General features: G+C 34.7%; 1 protein-coding gene across 9 annotated transcripts in view; it reads left to right on the top strand.

Annotated features, from left to right (window-relative positions):
- LOC118519942 (serine/threonine-protein kinase Nek1) overlaps positions 1-17,827 on the top strand; it is a 230,519-nt gene that overhangs the window by 25,433 nt on the left and 187,259 nt on the right. For 8 of the 9 annotated variants that reach the window (XM_078069428.1, XM_078069430.1, XM_078069435.1 and 5 more), the window contains 5 exons: positions 5,096-5,179; positions 8,893-8,960; positions 9,074-9,160; positions 12,312-12,366; positions 15,502-15,702. In XM_078069428.1, coding sequence (XP_077925554.1) covers positions 5,096-5,179; positions 8,893-8,960; positions 9,074-9,160; positions 12,312-12,366; positions 15,502-15,702 — 495 coding nt within the window. The remainder of the gene's footprint in view (positions 1-5,095; positions 5,180-8,892; positions 8,961-9,073; positions 9,161-12,311; positions 12,367-15,501; positions 15,703-17,827) is intronic. The other variant, XM_078069434.1, reaches the window with a different exon arrangement.

The raw sequence follows: 17,827 nt of genomic DNA, 5'->3' as shown, positions 1-17,827 counted from the left end.
AGTATGGCCCATTCAAAGGGAAAAAATCAACAGAAACTGTCTGAAAAAAGACCTGATGGTGGATCTACTAGACGAAGACTTTAAAACAGCTTTCAGCTGCTCAGAGAACTAAAGTAATACGTGGAGAAAGTCAAGAAAACAATGTATGAACACATTGAAAATATCAATAAAGATAAAAAAAAAGAAACCCAAAAAATTCTGGAGCTGAAAAATACAATAACTGAAATGAAAAATTTATTAGAGGGGCGCCTGGGTGGCTCAGTTGGTTAAGCAACTGCCTTCGGCTCAGGTCATGATCCTGGAGTCCTGGGATCGAGTCCCGCATCGGGCTCCCTGCTCAGCGGGGAGTCTGCTTCTCCCTCTGACCCTCCCCCCTCTCATGCTCTCTCTATCTCATTCTCTCTCTCAAATAAATAAATAAAATCTTTAAAAAAAAAAAAAAGAAAAATTTATTAGAGTGATTTAGAAACAGATTTGAACAGGAAGGAGAAGGAGTCAGTGAACTTGAATCTTGGACAATGGAAATTATTGGGTCTGAGGAACAGAGCATAAGGGACCTGTGGGACATCATCAGGCTGACCAACTTACACATTGTGGGAGTCCCAGAAGGACCAGAGAGAAAGGGGCAGAGCAAATATTTGAAGAATTAATAGCTGAAAACTCCCCGAATTTGGTGAAAGACATGAATATAAACATCCGAGAAGTTCTGCAAACTCCCAAGTAGGATGAACTGAACGAGATCTGCACCAGACAGATAAGATTCAAACTGTTGAAGGTCAAAGACAGAGAATCTTGAAAGCAGCATAATAAAGTGAGTCATCATCACATGTGAGAGGAGCCTCCCCAAAATTTTCAGGAGATTTCTTACTAGAATGTTTGGAGGCCAGAAAGCATTGGGCTGATATTTTCAAGTGCTAAAAGAAAAAACTGAATCAAGAATCCTGTATTTGGCAAAATCGCCCTTCAAAAATGAGGGACATTCCCAGATAAACAAAAGCTGAGGTTATTTGTGACTACTAGACCTGCACTGAAAAAAATGCTAAAAGGGAGTCTTGCAGTTCGAAGTGAAAGAACAATAGACAGTGACTTGAAGCCATATGTAGAAATGGTAAGGTAAATATATGGGTAGTTACAAATTCTAACTGCCATTTTTGTTTTCTACAAGATTTAAAAGACAAACACATTTTAAAAAATGCAATTGTTAGTCTAAAAGCTAGTATTACTGTAACTGGTTTGTAATTCCACATTTTGTTTTTTTACATAATTTAAGAAAGTAATGCACTTTTAAAAATTACCAGTTTATGTTTTTGGACACATGAACAAAGATATAATTGTATGTAGATGTTGTAATTCTCTTACGTTGACAACTGAAAGGAGCAGGACAGAGAGATGTTAAGGAGCAGAGATTTTGTATGTTACTGAAGTTAAGCTGGTACAAATCTAAATAAAAATATTGTGATCTTAGGATGTTAAGTGTAATTCCCAATGGTGACTGCAAAGAAAATAGATATAGAATATGTACGAAGGGAATGAGAGATGAATTTAAATGTTTCAGTATAAAAAGCTCAAAAGAAAACAGTAATGTAGGAAATGAGGGACAAAATAGCTATGAGGCTTATGGAAAACCAATAACAGAATGACAGAAGGCACTCCATATCAGTCAGCCTTAAGAAGGAAGGAAATTTGGAAATATACTACAACATGGATCAACCTGAGAACATTATGCTAAGTCAAATAAGTCAGGTACAAAAAGATGAATACCACATGATTCCACGTATATGAGGTACTTAGAATACTCAAAATTGTAGAGCCAGAAGGTAGAATAGTGATTTCCAGCGACTGGGGGAGAAGGGAATGGGGAGTTATTATTTAATGGGTATAGAGTTTCAGTTTTGCAAGATGAAAAGAGTTCTGGAGTTGGATGGGTGGTGATGGTTGCACCACAATATGAATGTACCTAATACCACTGAAGTATACACTCAAAAATGGTTAAGATGATGGATTTTGTATTATGTGTGTTTTACTACAATTAAAAAAATTGAAAACAAGGTATGTAAAGGCAGTACAATTATAAGGATCCTTAGCTTTCTCATAGGTGAGGAACCTTTGTTCAAAAAAATAATCAGATAAAGTCAGCACAAATCAGAGAAAATTATTCTGGTGGGCATGGAATATCTGCTTTCTGGGCACATTATGTAGAAGGTAAATAGTAAGTTCTTATTACCTCTTATTCTAAAATCAATTTGCTGTTCTAATAGAAAGCCAAGTTTTACTTTTCTGTTAATATATTTAGCAGTGTAAGTTTTTCAGACTTTTTAAAATAACTTTTAAGAACTTAGCATACTTCAGTAAAATTTTAAATATCTCATTGCACAAAGAAACTTGAGTTTTGGATTAGAGAAAGTGGACTGTAGTATTGTTTTAGTGATCTAAAGCAATCTATAGTAGTAAAAATAATGTTGTATACATAAAACTGTAATTCAGATGAGTTTATGGTCATTATCGTATAGTGTTTGATTGTGGGGCTCACATTTTGTAACATATGAATTTGAAAGGCTTTTGAGCAAAAAATGCCGTTATCCCAGCAGTATTTTACAAATATTAATATGAATTAATATGTACAAGGAAGTAAAAAGAGGAGATTAGAAGCAGGGTTATAATTTAAGGGCCTTTCCTCTTATCCAACCTCAACTCTAAGTAATCCAACCCTAATAAGAGTCTCGACTGGATAGACAGAGGTAATGGAAATGTAGCCTTTATACTTATATGTGTCCTTCTCAGCTTTATGTATACCTCCCATCAAAATTTAGCTGTGGAATCATCTCTTTGTCCAGTTTTATTTTATCACCTCTAGGCTGAGTTGGCTGTCCTTTTTTGTGCTTCTTCATTACTACTTCGGGTTTACTCATCTCCCTCAATAGTCTTTGATAGGGATCAGCAAACAGTGGCCAATGGGCCAATCTCATACCACTGTCAGTATTTGTAAGCAAAGTTTTATTAAAACCACAGTTACATTTATTTGTTTGCATATAGTAATCTATGGCTGCTTTTATTCTGCAGTGGCAAAGTTGAGTTGAAACAGAGACAACATGGCCTGCAAAGCCTAAAAGATTTACTTTCTGGCCCTTTATAGAATAAATTTGCTGATTCTTGGTCTGTGAGCTCTTTTATTACCTTTTTGCCGATTCCTACACCTATCAGGCATATCATTGGTGCTGAATACATTTTTTGTCAAATTACAAAGGAATACAGGTATGAGAAATATGGTAATGAAATACCGTATCTGTAAAATGAGGCATGCATGGTTTCTAAGATGTGTTCTAGTTATACAGGTAGACTGCATAAAAATAAGGCTCAACTGAGCTTATTTTTCATCTTTTTGTACTTTTTCCTAACCGCTCCCTGGTTGAACTAATTGCCCTATTGTACGTATCGCTGTTATAAAACGTGTGCATTTTATTATACACACATTTATTTATAAATATATTTTAACCACCATGTGAACTCAAAGTCAGAGAACAGTATTTCAAATTTCTGCTTATAGTGCCTGATGTAAATATGGAAAGGAACTTAAAAATTGTGTAGCCCTCAGTAAATACGTTTTGCACTGGACTGAGAGGTTGGTTTGTTTTTAAAGAAAATTAAAAGTTATTTTTTGTTTTTTTTATAATGTAATATTCTTTTTAAAAAATACTGCAAAGAGTAAAAAGTAGTTTGTTACTTTTCATTTTATCTAATGAAAATCCTCTTCTCTGAGGTATAAACACTTAACTGGTAGCTATCCTTCTGTGCTTCCTTTATTTCTTCTTTCATTCCTACACACACTATACACTCATATACAATTATATAGAGCTTAGGTATGTAATATACACAAGCATTTCTTTTAAAAAATGCTAGGAGTATGCTGTGCATACCATTCTATAACTTTATTTTTTTCACTTAACAGTATACATGGAAGTACTTAATTATTTTCAGTGTCTGCATGGTATTTCTAGTACAGTGATGTCACAATATATTTAACTAGGCCTCTTGATGTGTTTATATTTTTTTGCTCTGATGAACATTGCTGGGATGAATATCCTTTAACACATCCTTTTTTGTATTAGTAATTCATATCTGTAAGACAAATTTGAAATTCCATTTGCTCTTTCAAGTGGTGTATGATTTTAAATTTTCACATACTTTGCCAAATGACTGTAATTAACTTTCTCACAAACAAGGTATGCAAAGACTTATTTCCTCACATTTTGGCCGATCTTGTGTATTTTATTTTTCTCAAGTTACAAATTATTGTTTTAGTTATTGTTTTAATTATTTTAAGTATTTTCTTAAATAATTAATTACACTTGATTATATATTTTGCCATGCAAATGTTTTAAATTTTATATATTCAACATTGTCAGTCTTTTTTCTTGTGACTTAGGGGTTTTGTGTCATGTTTTGAAAGTCCTTCAATCAAAGATTATAGGAAATTAACCTGTGTTTTCTTTGATCGTTTTATAGTCTAATTTTTTCCTGTTTCAAAATGCCATTTAAAGGGGGAAAAATACCATTTAATTGGAATTCTTTTGATATTAGGAATGGGGTAGAAATGAAGTTCTTTTACTTTCAAGTAGCCAGTTTCAGAGAGTGTGTTGATATCTGGTGAGTGTGGAAAGAGATGAAAGTCAGTGATGACTTCCAAATTTTGAGCTTGATTTTTTTCCTCTTGTGATGTTTATTTATGTAGAAAAAAGATGTATTTAAAAATAGTGACTCACCATCACAGTATCATAAAATATAAAGTATTTCTATTTTTCACTCTTCTATAAATTTTTTATATTCTGATTTATAAGAGATGGAAATTTCTATATTCTGATTTTTAAGAGATGCTTCAGTAGCAGTCTCTTACATTTTAAAGTTAGTGCATCCCCTGCACATAATGTGTCAGTTGGCTTGATTATCTCCTTAATGTTAAAGACATTAATTATAGTGAAATTTAAGGACTTAGTTCCCCTCATCCCCAAATATTCCTTGAATGCTTTTATTGGTTAAGGAAAGACTACCGTGAAATGTAAATTTTAAAAGAAATGACAAATCTGATTTTCCCCCCTAGATTTTGGATTGGTTTGTACAGATATGTTTGGCCTTGAAACATGTACATGATCGAAAAATTCTTCATCGAGACATAAAGTCCCAGGTATGTTTATTCTGTCACTAATAACTTCTAAGGGATATGAACATTGAGCCAGCATTGTTTGTGGCTAAAATTTTTGAACCCAAACCAGTCTGCATCAGATTATCGGTTCTCTCTTCCCCCTTCATTATAATCCTAGAAATCCTCTTTATATGCATCATGTGTTAGAGCTCCTGCCTTTTTCCTATATCCACCTCTTTCTGGGTTTACTCTCATAATGATGGGAAAAACCCAAAAAATAGATATGTGGAAAGTCTATTTTCGGGGGTATTGTATGTCTGAAGATGACGTATTCCCCTAACTTCTAGGTTGGAAATTTGTTTTCCTACAGAATTTTGAAGATATCATTCATTTGTCTTTTGGCTTCTAGTGTTGTTATTTAGGAATTTAAAGCCAGTGATTTCTTGATTTTCTCTTTTCTTTCTTTTCTCTTTTCATTCACTCATTCATTCATTCATTTTATTTATTTGAGAGAGAGCAAGCAGGAGCAGGGGGGAGTGGCAGAGGGAGAGGGAGAAGCAGGCTCCCCACTGAGCAGGGAGCCTGACTTGGGGCTTGACCCCAGGACCCTGAGATCATGACCTGAGCCAAAGGTAGGTGCTTAACTGATGAGCCACCCAGGTTCCCCTGTTGGAGCTTCTTAATCTAACTCTTCCAAGTACCTTATTTGTTCTTTCACATTTTATATCTTTGTCACTCAGTTGCATTCTAGGTGAATTTTTCAGCCTACTTTCCAGAACTAAATCCTTTTTTAATTTTGTGTAAACTGATGCTTATCTATTTACTTTTTTTTTAATAATGACTTTTCTTCTAAGATTTTTATTTTTTTTTATTTTTTTTTGTGCATCTTTTTTTATTGTTATGTTAATCCCCATACATTATATCATTAGTTTTAGATGCAGTGTTCCATGATTCATTGTTTGTGCATAACACCCAGTGCTCCATGCAGAACGTGCCCTCCTCAATACCCATCACCAGGCTAACCCATCCTCCCACCCCCCTCCCCTCTAGAACCCTCAGTTTGTTTTTCAGAGTCCATCATCTCTCATAGTTCGTCTACCCCTCCGATTCCCCCCCTTCATTCTTCCCCTCCTGCTATCTTCTTCTTCTTCTTTTTTTTTTCCTTAATATATATTGCATTATTTGTTTCAGAGGTACAGATCTGAGATTCAACAGTCTTGCACAATTCTCTAAGATTTTTAAATGGTTTGGGCGCCTGGGTGGCTCAGTTGGTTAAGCGACTGCCTTCGGCTCAGGTCATGATCCTGGAGTCCCTGGATTGAGTCCCGCATCGGGCTCCCTGCTTGGCAGGGAGCCTGCTTCTCCCTATGACCCTCACCCCTCTCATGTGCTCTCTCTCTCTCTCTCATTCTCTCTGTCTCAAATAAATAAATAAAATCTTTAAAAAAAAAAAAAAAGATTTTTAAATGGTTTTTCATATACATCTGTTCTTACTCTTAAAATAAAGATTTTATTTATTTATTTGAGAGAGAGAGAGAGAGTGGGAGGGAGAGGGAGAGAGAATCTGAAGTGGACTCCATGCTGTGTGCAGAGCCTGACTTGCAGGGTTCTATCTCATGACTGAGAGATAATGACCTGAGCCAAAACCAAGAGTCAGACACTTAACTGACTGAGCCACCCTGGTGCCCCACTCTGATTGGTTTTTGTTTCATAATGTCTTGTTCTTTTTAAATGGAGTTCCTTTATTTATCTCTTTGCAATTTTCTTTCTTTGTAATTTTTTTTTTTTAAAGATTTTATTTATTTGAGAGAGAGAATGAGAGAGAGAGAGCACATGAGACAGGGGAGAGTCAGAGGGAGAAGCAGACTCCCTGCTGAGCAGGGAGCCCGATGCGGGACTTGATCCTGGGACTCCAGGATCATGACCTGAGCTGAAGGCAGTCGCCCAACCAACTGAGCCACCCAGGCGCCCCTTTCTTTGTAATTTTTTTAAGATTTTATTTTCAAGTAATCTTTACACCCAACGTGGGGCTCGTACTTAGAACCCTGAGATCGAGAGTCACATGCTATACTGACTGAGCTAGCCAGGTGCCTCTCTGCAATTTTCTAAACATATTTACTTTAAAGTTGTTGTTGGATTGTTTCATAAAATTAATTCTGTCTGGAGTGAATTCTTGTTCTGATTATTTTATTAGCTTTTCTTTTTTTGCATTGGGTTTCCTCATTTGTATTGGACTTTTTTTTTTTTTTTTCCGGCTGCTCTTTGTGAGAGATGTTTTGTCCCCACAGCTCACTCATCTTTGCATAGAGGTTTCTTTCATGGATGCCCCACTGGGGCTCCCTCAGTCCCCAGACTGGGTAGCACAGAGGGGATTTATTTCCTGGTGTCAAGGCTGTGTATCTGTCTTACCTTCTTACTCCTGCAGCTTCTTGTATAGCCTGATAGCCTCAGGATGAGTAGTAAGAAGAGGAGAAACTGTGATGGGAACTTTATGCCCCATCCTTCTGGTCCCCCAATCCTCTGCCACCTAATTCCATTTCACCCCATTTTACTCCATCCCACTCATCCCCATTTTGTGTCATCTTTGGCTGTGAACATGTGTCTGATTCAAGTCTCCTGAACGATACCGAGTTTAATTCATGTTCCACAAACTCCTGCCTTTACTGTTTGATAGAGCAGTGGAGTTAGGTATTTATGCATGCAAATTAACTGGCTAAATTATTGGAAAATTTTAAGGTTAATTTGTTACATTTAGGTTAATTAGAATTTTTAGGCAGGCTTTTTTTTTTGTAATGGAGGGGAAGGTCTGAGTTTATTTTTTTAAAGCTATGCTGAGATATATTTCAAATACAGTAACGTTCACCCACTGAAAATGTACAGTTCGGTGATTTTTAGTATATTCACAGCGTTGTGAAACATCACCGCTCTCTAATTGTAGAACATTCTTTTTATCACTCCAGCAAGAAACCCTGTACCATTAGCAATCACTCTCCATTCCCTCTCTACCTAGACTCTAGAAACCACTAATCTAGTTTCTTTCTCAATGGATTTGCCTATTCTGGACATTTTATGTAAATGGAATCATATAATATGTGCCTTTGTGTATTTTGAATGGAGTGTCTTTTGTTGCTAATGAATTGTAAGAGTTCTTTTTTCTGGATACAAATTCCTTGTCAGATACATAATTTGCAAGTATTTTCTCCAGTTCACTTTTTAAAAAAAAATTTATTTATTCACTTCTTAATTTTTATTTTAATTCAATTAATTAACATATAGTGTGTTATTGGTTTCAGAGGTAGAGGTCAGTGATTCATCAGTCTTATATAATACCCAGTGCTCATTACATCACATGCCCTCCTTAATGTCCATCACCCAGTTACCCCATGTCTGATCACTTTTGCTGGTCTTTGAACAAAAGTGTTTATTTTTGGTGAAGTCCACTTTATCAACATTTTCCTTTTTGGCTTGTGCTTTTGGTGTCACATTTAAGAAACCAATGCCCAGCCCAAAGACATGACGATATATTCGTATTATTCCTCCAGGAGTTTTGTAGTTTTAGTTCTTATATTTAAGAATCTATTTTGAATTAATTTTTGTGTATGGTATGAGATAGGGATCTATACTCATTCTTTTGTATGTGAATATCCAGTTATTCTAGCATTTTTTTTAACTAGATTCATCTTTATGAAGAGTTGTCAGCTCACAACTGGATGTAACAGTATTTCTGATTTTTCTTTTTTACATCTCTTTCACAGAATATATTTTTAACCAAAGATGGGACAATACAACTTGGAGATTTTGGAATTGCTCGAGTACTTAATAGGTAACATCAGTTTTAAACTTTATTTTGACCTAATGTCCATGGTGAATATATGTGATAATTTTTAATATCCTTTAGTATCTTAAGCTTTTCTAATAATTCTCTTTTTGTTCTAGTACTGTGGAGCTGGCTCGAACTTGCATAGGGACCCCCTACTACTTATCACCTGAAATCTGTGAAAACAAACCTTACAACAATAAAAGGTATTTAAAGTGACATTCATTTTAAATCTTTATTTCCTTTAAATCTTTGTTATGTTTCCTTTAAATCTTTGTTATGTTCTATTTACTAACCTTCAGAATATGATTCCAAAATCATTAATACACATGTAAATATACACACACACACTTTTTTTTTTACTGTACAATGAGGGGCATTGCAAAGAAGCTATTTCACTATCTCGTTAAAGGAAGTATAGAAAGTGTCACTTTATTTTTTATTTGTTTGTTTATTTAAGTAATTTCTGTACCCCATGTGGGACTTGAACTCATGACCCCAAGATCAAGAGTTGCATGATCTTCTGACTGAGCCAGCGTTCTGAAAGTGTCACTTTATTATAAGTTATAATTGGAAATAGAGTACTTTTTTGGTCTTTGTAATAGTCACTTTCTATTGCATTGTAATAGTTAATAGTTGTTGAACACTTACTAAATGCCAGGCACTGTTTTGAATGCTTTCTGTCTATTCACTCCTTTAATCTTCACAATAACCTTGTGAATTGTAGGTATTCATTATTCTTCCTTTTCCTTGTGAGGAAGCCAAATACAGAGAGAGAGGTAAAGCAACTTGGAAGTCCCAGGCATCTGGCTCCCAAGCCCAGATCCCTAATCATTGAATTGTACTGTGGCTAACGGATTGTGTAATATATTCTGCCACTGAATTCCATTTACCCTTTATTTTCTGTCTTTCTAATTGAAGTATCCTAGCCAAGAAACATTGGTCTTAAATTTGAAAGCACACACAGAAGCTAAAAGGAAGAAAGTGATAGTTCCTTTATTTGAGAGTGGGAAGAAAACTGTATTTAAAACCTGAGCAGTTGAGGCAGAGAACATCATCCTAGCAATGTATTTTTTAAAAATATTTATTTATTTATTTGAGAGAGAGAATGAGAGAGAGCATGAGCAGGGGGAGAGGCAGAGGGAGATAGAGAGAATCCCAAGCAGACTCCCTGCTGAGCATAGAGTCCCAACTCAGGACTCCATCCTAGGATGCAGAGATCATGACCTGAGCTGAAACCAAGAGTTGGATGCTCAACCTACTGAGCCACCAAGGTGCACCCCCCAGCAATGTATTTTTTAAATGATTTTAAATTACGATGATCAGTCTAGTTCATGGAATGTATTATTAGTGGATATTCTTAAGGATAGTAGCATTTTCTTTGAGCCAAAGTAATTTTCCATTTTAATGCTATTTCTGTGTCTTATGGATAAGTCAACTGTGAAAAAAATCAGTCTTTAACCTAGGAATGGATTTAATCATCCTTTGGAGAATTTTACATAAAATTAGTTTTGTGGAGAAAATGGTTTAAAAATGTCATGGATGAGCATTGTCTATATACTTCAAAAATTTATATTTGTCTAAATATGTTTTAAAGTATTTTATTAATATAGGATCATTAGTTTAATTTTTTTTATACATGGGTCATGTATTAACATATACAAGTACTAAATAACTAATAACTAAATACTAAATCAATAATAAATTTAATTACATTTACTTTTTTTTTACAAGTTGAATCTTGAAATTAAGTAGATTTTTGGGGTTACAGTTTTATATTTGTAGCTTTTCATGAGTTTGGTTCAAGATAACCTTGGGATTTCAGTGTTAGATTTTATTCTTTTCTAATAAGCTCAACTTTGAGGAGCAGTGGTTTTTGTTGACTACTAAGAACCAATGTAGCTCTGAACTATGAGTCTTTTATTTTTTCTTTTTAAAAATGGAAATAGTATATTTTAATTATAAAAATATGTTTAAGATAAAAGGAAGGAAGAAACTGTAAAGAAGATAGTATGTCCTTAAAGTAAGATTAAATAATTAATGTATTTATCTTACATAATATTTTAGTAGACTGTTATAAGTTTATTTCAGATTTAATTTTAGTAAATTAATATTTTCTTGTTCATCATTAAAACAGTATTTTGCTTTTAAAATACTTTTTAAAATCATGGTATTTTTGTAAGTAATTGAATAAAATAGGTAAATAGAATATTCATGGAATTTACCGGTTTTGTTCTTTTAAATATTACATTCCTTTAATAAAACTTTAAAATAATTGCTTGGGCAATGTCCACAATAGCGAAACTATGGAAAGAGCCCAGATGTTCATCAACAGATGAATGGATAAAGAAGATGTGGCATATATACACAGTGGAATACTACTCAGCCATCAAAAAATGAAATCTTGGCATTTGCAACGACGTAGATGGAACTAGAGGGTATTATGCTAAGCGAAATAAGTCAATCAGAGAAGGTTATATGATCTCGCTGATATGTGGAATTTAAGAAACAAAATAGAGGATCTAATGCAATATATGTTAAGAAAGAAAAAAAGAAGAAGAAGAATGTAGCAGGAGGGGAAGAATGAAGGGGGGGAAATCGGAGGGGGAGAAGAACCATGAGAGACGATGGACTCTGAAAAACAAACTGAGGGTTCTAGAGGGGTGGGGGGTGGGAGGATGGGTTAGCCTGGTGATGGGTATTGAGGAGGGCACGTTCTGCATGGAGCACTGGGTGTTCTGCACAAACAATGAATCATGGAACACTGTATCTAAAACTAATGATGTAATGTATGGGGATTAACATAACAATAAAAAAAATAAAAAAAAAAAAGAAACAAAATAGAGGATCATAGGGGAAGAGAGAAAAAAATAAACCAAGATGAAACCAGAGAGGGAGACAAACCATAAGAGACTCTTAATTATAGGAAACAAACTGAGGGATGCTGGAGGGGAGAAAGGTGGAGGGATGGGATAACTGGGTAATGGATGTTAAGGAGGGTATGTGGTGTAATGAGCACTGGGTGTTATATACAACTGATGAATCACTGAACTCTACCTCTGAAACCAATAATAGAGTATATGTTAATTATTTGAATTTAAATTTAAAAACTGATTACAAAATTGAGGGAATTAATACAAAAATAAAATAATTGCTTGGGCAACTGCTGTTTTTCTAATCTGGGATAGCTGCTTTTATCATTTGGTTATGGCTGAAATTTTGAGTTTTAAAGGATAAGTTTTATGGAACACATATTTTTGGAAATCATTTTCATGGTGCTTTTGTTTCCTTTAAATGAAAAAAAATTTAAGTAAATTCTGATACTTAGAGAAGATTTCTCATTTTTCCCTTTTCTAGTGACATTTGGGCTCTGGGGTGTGTCCTGTATGAGATGTGTACACTTAAACATGCAGTAAGTAGAAGTTTTTGAAATATTTAAAAAATTGTGTCCTAAAGTACGTGTAATATATATATTTTTAAATCATATGCCATCTTTCAGGTCACCCTCTTGCGCTAGAAATTCTCTGTCAGTTTTTAAATTTCTCATCTTTTCTCAAGTATAAATTTAAATAGATTTGCCCTTAACATATATGTGTATATTACATATGTATGTTATATATTTGTTACTGTAATACATATGTCATACCTTTTTCCAGGAAATTCTTTTTTTTTAAGATTTATTTATTTATTTTGGAGAGGGAGAGAGAGAATCTCCAGCAGATTCCCCTGCTGATTGTGGTGCTGGATGGGGGGTTCGATCCCACAACCCTGAGATCATGACCTGAGATGAATCAAGAATCGGATGCTTAACCAACTGAGCCATCCAGGCGCTCCCCCACAGGAAATTATTTCTAACGACAAAAATAAACTTGCTATCTTTTTAATGTTACATTCGTATGTGAACTTGGTATTTTAGCTTAATGATTTTTGTTTCATCTTAGCAATTTCTCTCAAAACACCCAGAGTATTTGGAATTGAATTGTATTTGAGTTTGGAATTGAAATTAAAGAACATTTTCGACATATTCTTTAAGGGATTTTATCAATTCAAATGCTCTTTAATTAAAACTTATTTTGGGGGCACCTCGATGGCTCAGTTGGTTAAGCATCTAACTCTCGAATTCGGCTCAGGTCATGATCTCAGGGTGGTGATCAGGGTGAGATCAAGCCTGGCGTTGGGCTCCATGCTCAGCAGGAGCATGCTGCTCTCCTTCTGCTCCTTCCCCTGCTTGTGCATACACACGCTCGCTCTCTGTCTCTCTGTCTCTCTCAAATAAATCTTTAAAAATATATTTATTTTAGAGACTTTGTTGAGATGGCACATAAACCCCAAAGGGGAAGTTTTTGTCTTAAATAGGTTGAATTTTAATCACTTTCCATTTCAAAATTTTGCTTTTTAAAAATGCTCCCCTGGGGGTGCTTGGGTGGCTCAGTCAATTAAGCATCCAACTCTTGATTTCAGCTCAGGTCATGATCTCAGGGTGGTGAGATAGAGCCCTGTGTTGGTCTCCTTGCTGGGTGTGGAGCCCGGTTGAGATTCTCTCTCTCCCTCTCCCTCTTCACCTCCCCCCTCTACCCTCTTCCCTGCCCACCCTGTGCGGGCATGCTCTCTCTTTCTTTCTAACAACAACAATAAAAAATGCTTCCCCCATTAAACAAGAATGTATTTTCATTACAGAAAACTTAAGAAAATAGATAAAAATATAAAGAAGTGAATGAATATCAAAAACAATTCTTACAACTGGTAATGAGTACTTGTAATATTTTGTTTCCTTCTAGGCTTTCTTATAGATTATAAAATGAGGTTTTTTTTTTCTTTCTACAGTTTAATTATTTTGTCTAAGGAGCTTTATAGCCTGTTTTTATTGCTTGATATTATTTGGGGGATATTTTTTCATTGCTGTGTTTTTTCATGGTTGCATACTCTTTTAAGACTGTATTACCTTATGAAAGCATGGACTGCGAAAGTGATGTGGAATGGTAGTTATCAGATCTGTATCTGAAGGAATTGGTCAATTTTTCGACACAGTCATTTTAGGTATAAATCAGTGTATTTTCTTTCATTTTTTCATCTATGTTCTGTCACCATTGCTTCTGTATTTTGGAATTATTTACTTTTAAGTAGACACATGAAATTAAGTAATTCACTAACCTTTATGAAAAGCTTGTCATTTGAGAGACAGTGAAACTTCATTGTAGTGAAGGAATAATCTATCATTATGCATTTAGAATTCCTTCTTAGGTACATAGATATTTTTAGACTACTGAATTATACTCAAATTTTAATATGCTGAATATCATATTTTATTTTTTTAAGGTTTTATTTATTTGACAGAGAGAGACACAGCGAGAGAGGGAACACAAGCAGGGGGAATGGGAGAGGAGAAGCAGGCCTCCCGCGGAGCAGGGAGCCCAATGCGGGACCTGATCCCAGGAGCCTGGGATCATGACCTGAGCTGAAGGCAGATGCTTAACGACTGAGCCACCCAGGCACCCCATGAATATCATATTTTAAATGTCTAGGAGAATTCAAGATTTAGCAGAACTTTTTTATACTTGGTATAATCACCAATACCTAACTTATAGCATGTTTTGTTAATGTGTGTGTTAAGAACACGTTAACAGTGTACAACTGTTCTATTTTAGCAGAGATGTCAAAAGCTTAATTTTGTTTACTTTCAAAATGAAATCTTTAGATTTTAAACTGCCCCACCGCTGTTGGTTTTTCTCTTTTTTAACTTCAGTTAGAGTTTATATTGTGTTTACTCCTTAAATATATACTATTCCCATTGATATGGCTTATATTCCCCTTTGGAATACTTGCCACGTTGCTCACTACATGGCTTTTGGAAGCATCACACACTTAAAAATAATAATAAGCAGTGTGTAAAAGGAAAGTAATTCGTATTTTCATTTATTTTTTTCTTAAGATTTATTTATTTGAGAGAGAGAGGGCACGTGTGCATGAGTTGGGCGAGGGGCAGAGGGAGAGAATCTCAAGCAGACTCCCCCGCTGAGTGCAGAGCCAGATGCAGAACTTGATCTCATGACACATGAGATGATGACCTGAGCTGAAATCAAGAGTCAGACCCTTAACTTACTGAGCTACTTAGGCATCCTAGTATTTTCATTTATTATGTTTTTTTCCTGGATACTTTTAGTTTTGTAGTTAATTTCTTGTTTCACTTACTGCAACAGGGCCATAGGTAGGCAGGTCTTAAGACTACAAGGTTTATTTTTGTCTTTTATTACTGTTTTTATAAAATCTTTAATACCTTTATTCCATCTTTTAGTGTTTTGAGTGAGCAAAAATTAATATTACAGTAAATTATAATGTTTTATGAGGACTGATAGTCTCTTAAATACGTTTATAAATCAGTGAACTTTGTTCTAAAGAACATACACTAAAAAAGAGAACATATGCTGATTAAAATATTTGTAAGAGGATTATATTTCTGTTCTATAGGAAGAGAACTATTTCTCATTGTTTATTCCTATTTTCAATGTATGTATGTTTCATATATGTTAATTTGTTTTCTGGATTTTAGTTTGAAGCTGGCAATATGAAAAACCTGGTACTGAAGATAATATCTGGATCTTTTCCACCTGTATCTTTACATTATTCTTATGACCTCCGCAATTTACTCTCTCAGTTATTTAAAAGAAATCCTAGGGATAGACCATCAGTCAACTCCATATTGGAGAAAGGTTTTATAGCCAAACGCATTGAAAAGTTTCTCTCACCTCAGGTATGTGGTTTTTTTTTTTTTTTTTTTTACTTGAAAATAATAAGGTTATGATGCTTAACTAGGACATGACCTATGTTTTGAGGAGAGCACATCACAGTTCTGGGAGAATGAAGTGCCTTTTTCAGATGACACTGGAGTCACCTTTCTTTCCATTCTCATATTCTTCCTCTTTGGATTTGTTTTCTGGTTGTGAATCTGTACGAGGGAAAACATTCCTCCTGTGTTTCCTCTTAATACTGAACTTCTCACCCTTCCAATCACCAAATGTGTGGTAGTTTTTCCCACACCAGGCACTTCTGCAACACAGCTGGGTGTCCAATTTAGTTCACTTCTGGCACTGTCTGGAGATATAGATCATCCGATCCTACAGCCAGATGAAGGGATATGTAGGGCAGGGTCTGAAAGGGTCCTGAAAGCAGGAGCTTCTGTTCCAGTGAAATTAGGATGTGTCACCCTGCTGGCATGTTTACCAACACAGAAGCTGTCCAAATCCTGTCCTTCAGTTTTTTACGGAGGCTTTATTATGTAGAAATGATTGATTAAATCATTGGCCATTAGTGTTTGATTAAGCCTCTAGTCCCTTTCCTCTCAGGGAGGGGAGTGAGACTGAAAGTTTCAACCCTCTAATCCTGTGGTACATTTCCCTGGCAATCAGCTTCCATCCTTAGGAACTTTCCAGATGTCACGTCATTAACATAAATTCAGGTGTGGTTGAAAGTGGCTTGTTAGGAATAACAAAAAAACACCTTTATTCTCTTAACCTTTTGGGTACTTTAAGGCTTTTAGGAGCTGTATGCCAGGAACTAGACACCAGATATGTATTTTTTAATATAAATCACAGTATCACAAAATCATTCTTTTGTTTTGGGTTTCTGTTTTGTTTTCCAATTTTTTTATTGTGGTAAAATGTACACAACATAAAATGCATCCTCTTATCCATTTTTGAGTGTCCAGTTCAGTGGTATTGAAGAGATTTTCAGTGCTGTGCAGTTAATACCACCATTCATCTTCACAACTCTTCATCTTGTAAAACAAACTCAATACCATTAACCAGTAACTCCCCATTCCCTCTGTCATAACTCCTGGCAACCACCTCTCTACTTTCTGTCTTCTTAGGTTTCTAACTGTAAAATTATTATTTAAAAAAATTTTAAATCCAGTATAGTTAACATAGACAGGGTTATATTAGTTGCATGTGTACAGTATAGTGATTCAGTGATTCTGCACAATAGTGCTCATCAAGATAAGTGTACTCTTAATCCCCTTCACCTATTTTATCCATCCCCCTACTTACCTCCCCTTTGGTAACCATCTCTAACTGTAAAATTATTAAGCATTTCTGTGCCTCACTGACCTGTAAACAATGGGATTATAAATATATCTACATCATGAGGTGGTTTTTTTTTAAAAAGTGATAATGTACATAAAGTGCCTAATGTCTAGCATGTAATAAGTGCTCAGTATATTCAATATAAATATTATCAATGTGTCATTTTACTATACTAATATAAACATATTAGTATCTTAAGTTATATGATTATATTCTATTTGGATAATTATTGAAAACTTGTTTTGTGGGCATTTGTATGTATAACAGATTGTTGACTTATGATTTTTTCTCGTACTCACATGAAGATGCATAATAAATATTTGTTGAGTTGAACTGAATTTTACTTTGACAGGATTTATTAAAAATTTATATCAAATCAGTTTGTACAAGTTATTGATATAAATATCATCTGAAACTGGAATTATTTTATATTACATGTTCTGTGTGGCCTTTGTTAATTTAAATGATAACTGTTAAATTCTTCTGTAAATCATGTATCTAGCAAAATCATAGTTTTATTACTTTTATATGCTCATGGGATAAGAGGGAAGTGTCATATATTCTCTGGGTTAATAGAACATCTGTGTGAGCAAATAATTTTCAGAAAACAGAGGTGTGGATTTAACTATTACTACCAGGAGAACACATTAGTCAGCAAAAAGCCAATTAAAATGTGTAGATTGAAGGTTACTTATATAGGATATAGCAAGAATCTCTGAAACTTAGGTATCTTACAAGACTCCTTTGTTATAAGTAACAATTTCAAGGACAGATTTATGATGCAGTATACTATTG

The sequence above is a fragment of the Halichoerus grypus genome, chromosome 3, assembly GCF_964656455.1.
Source record: "Halichoerus grypus chromosome 3, mHalGry1.hap1.1, whole genome shotgun sequence".
In the NCBI taxonomy this organism is placed as follows: Eukaryota; Metazoa; Chordata; class Mammalia; order Carnivora; family Phocidae; genus Halichoerus; species Halichoerus grypus.
Note: the sequence above shows the minus strand (reverse complement) of the source record. Positions and strands in the feature narration are given on the sequence as shown.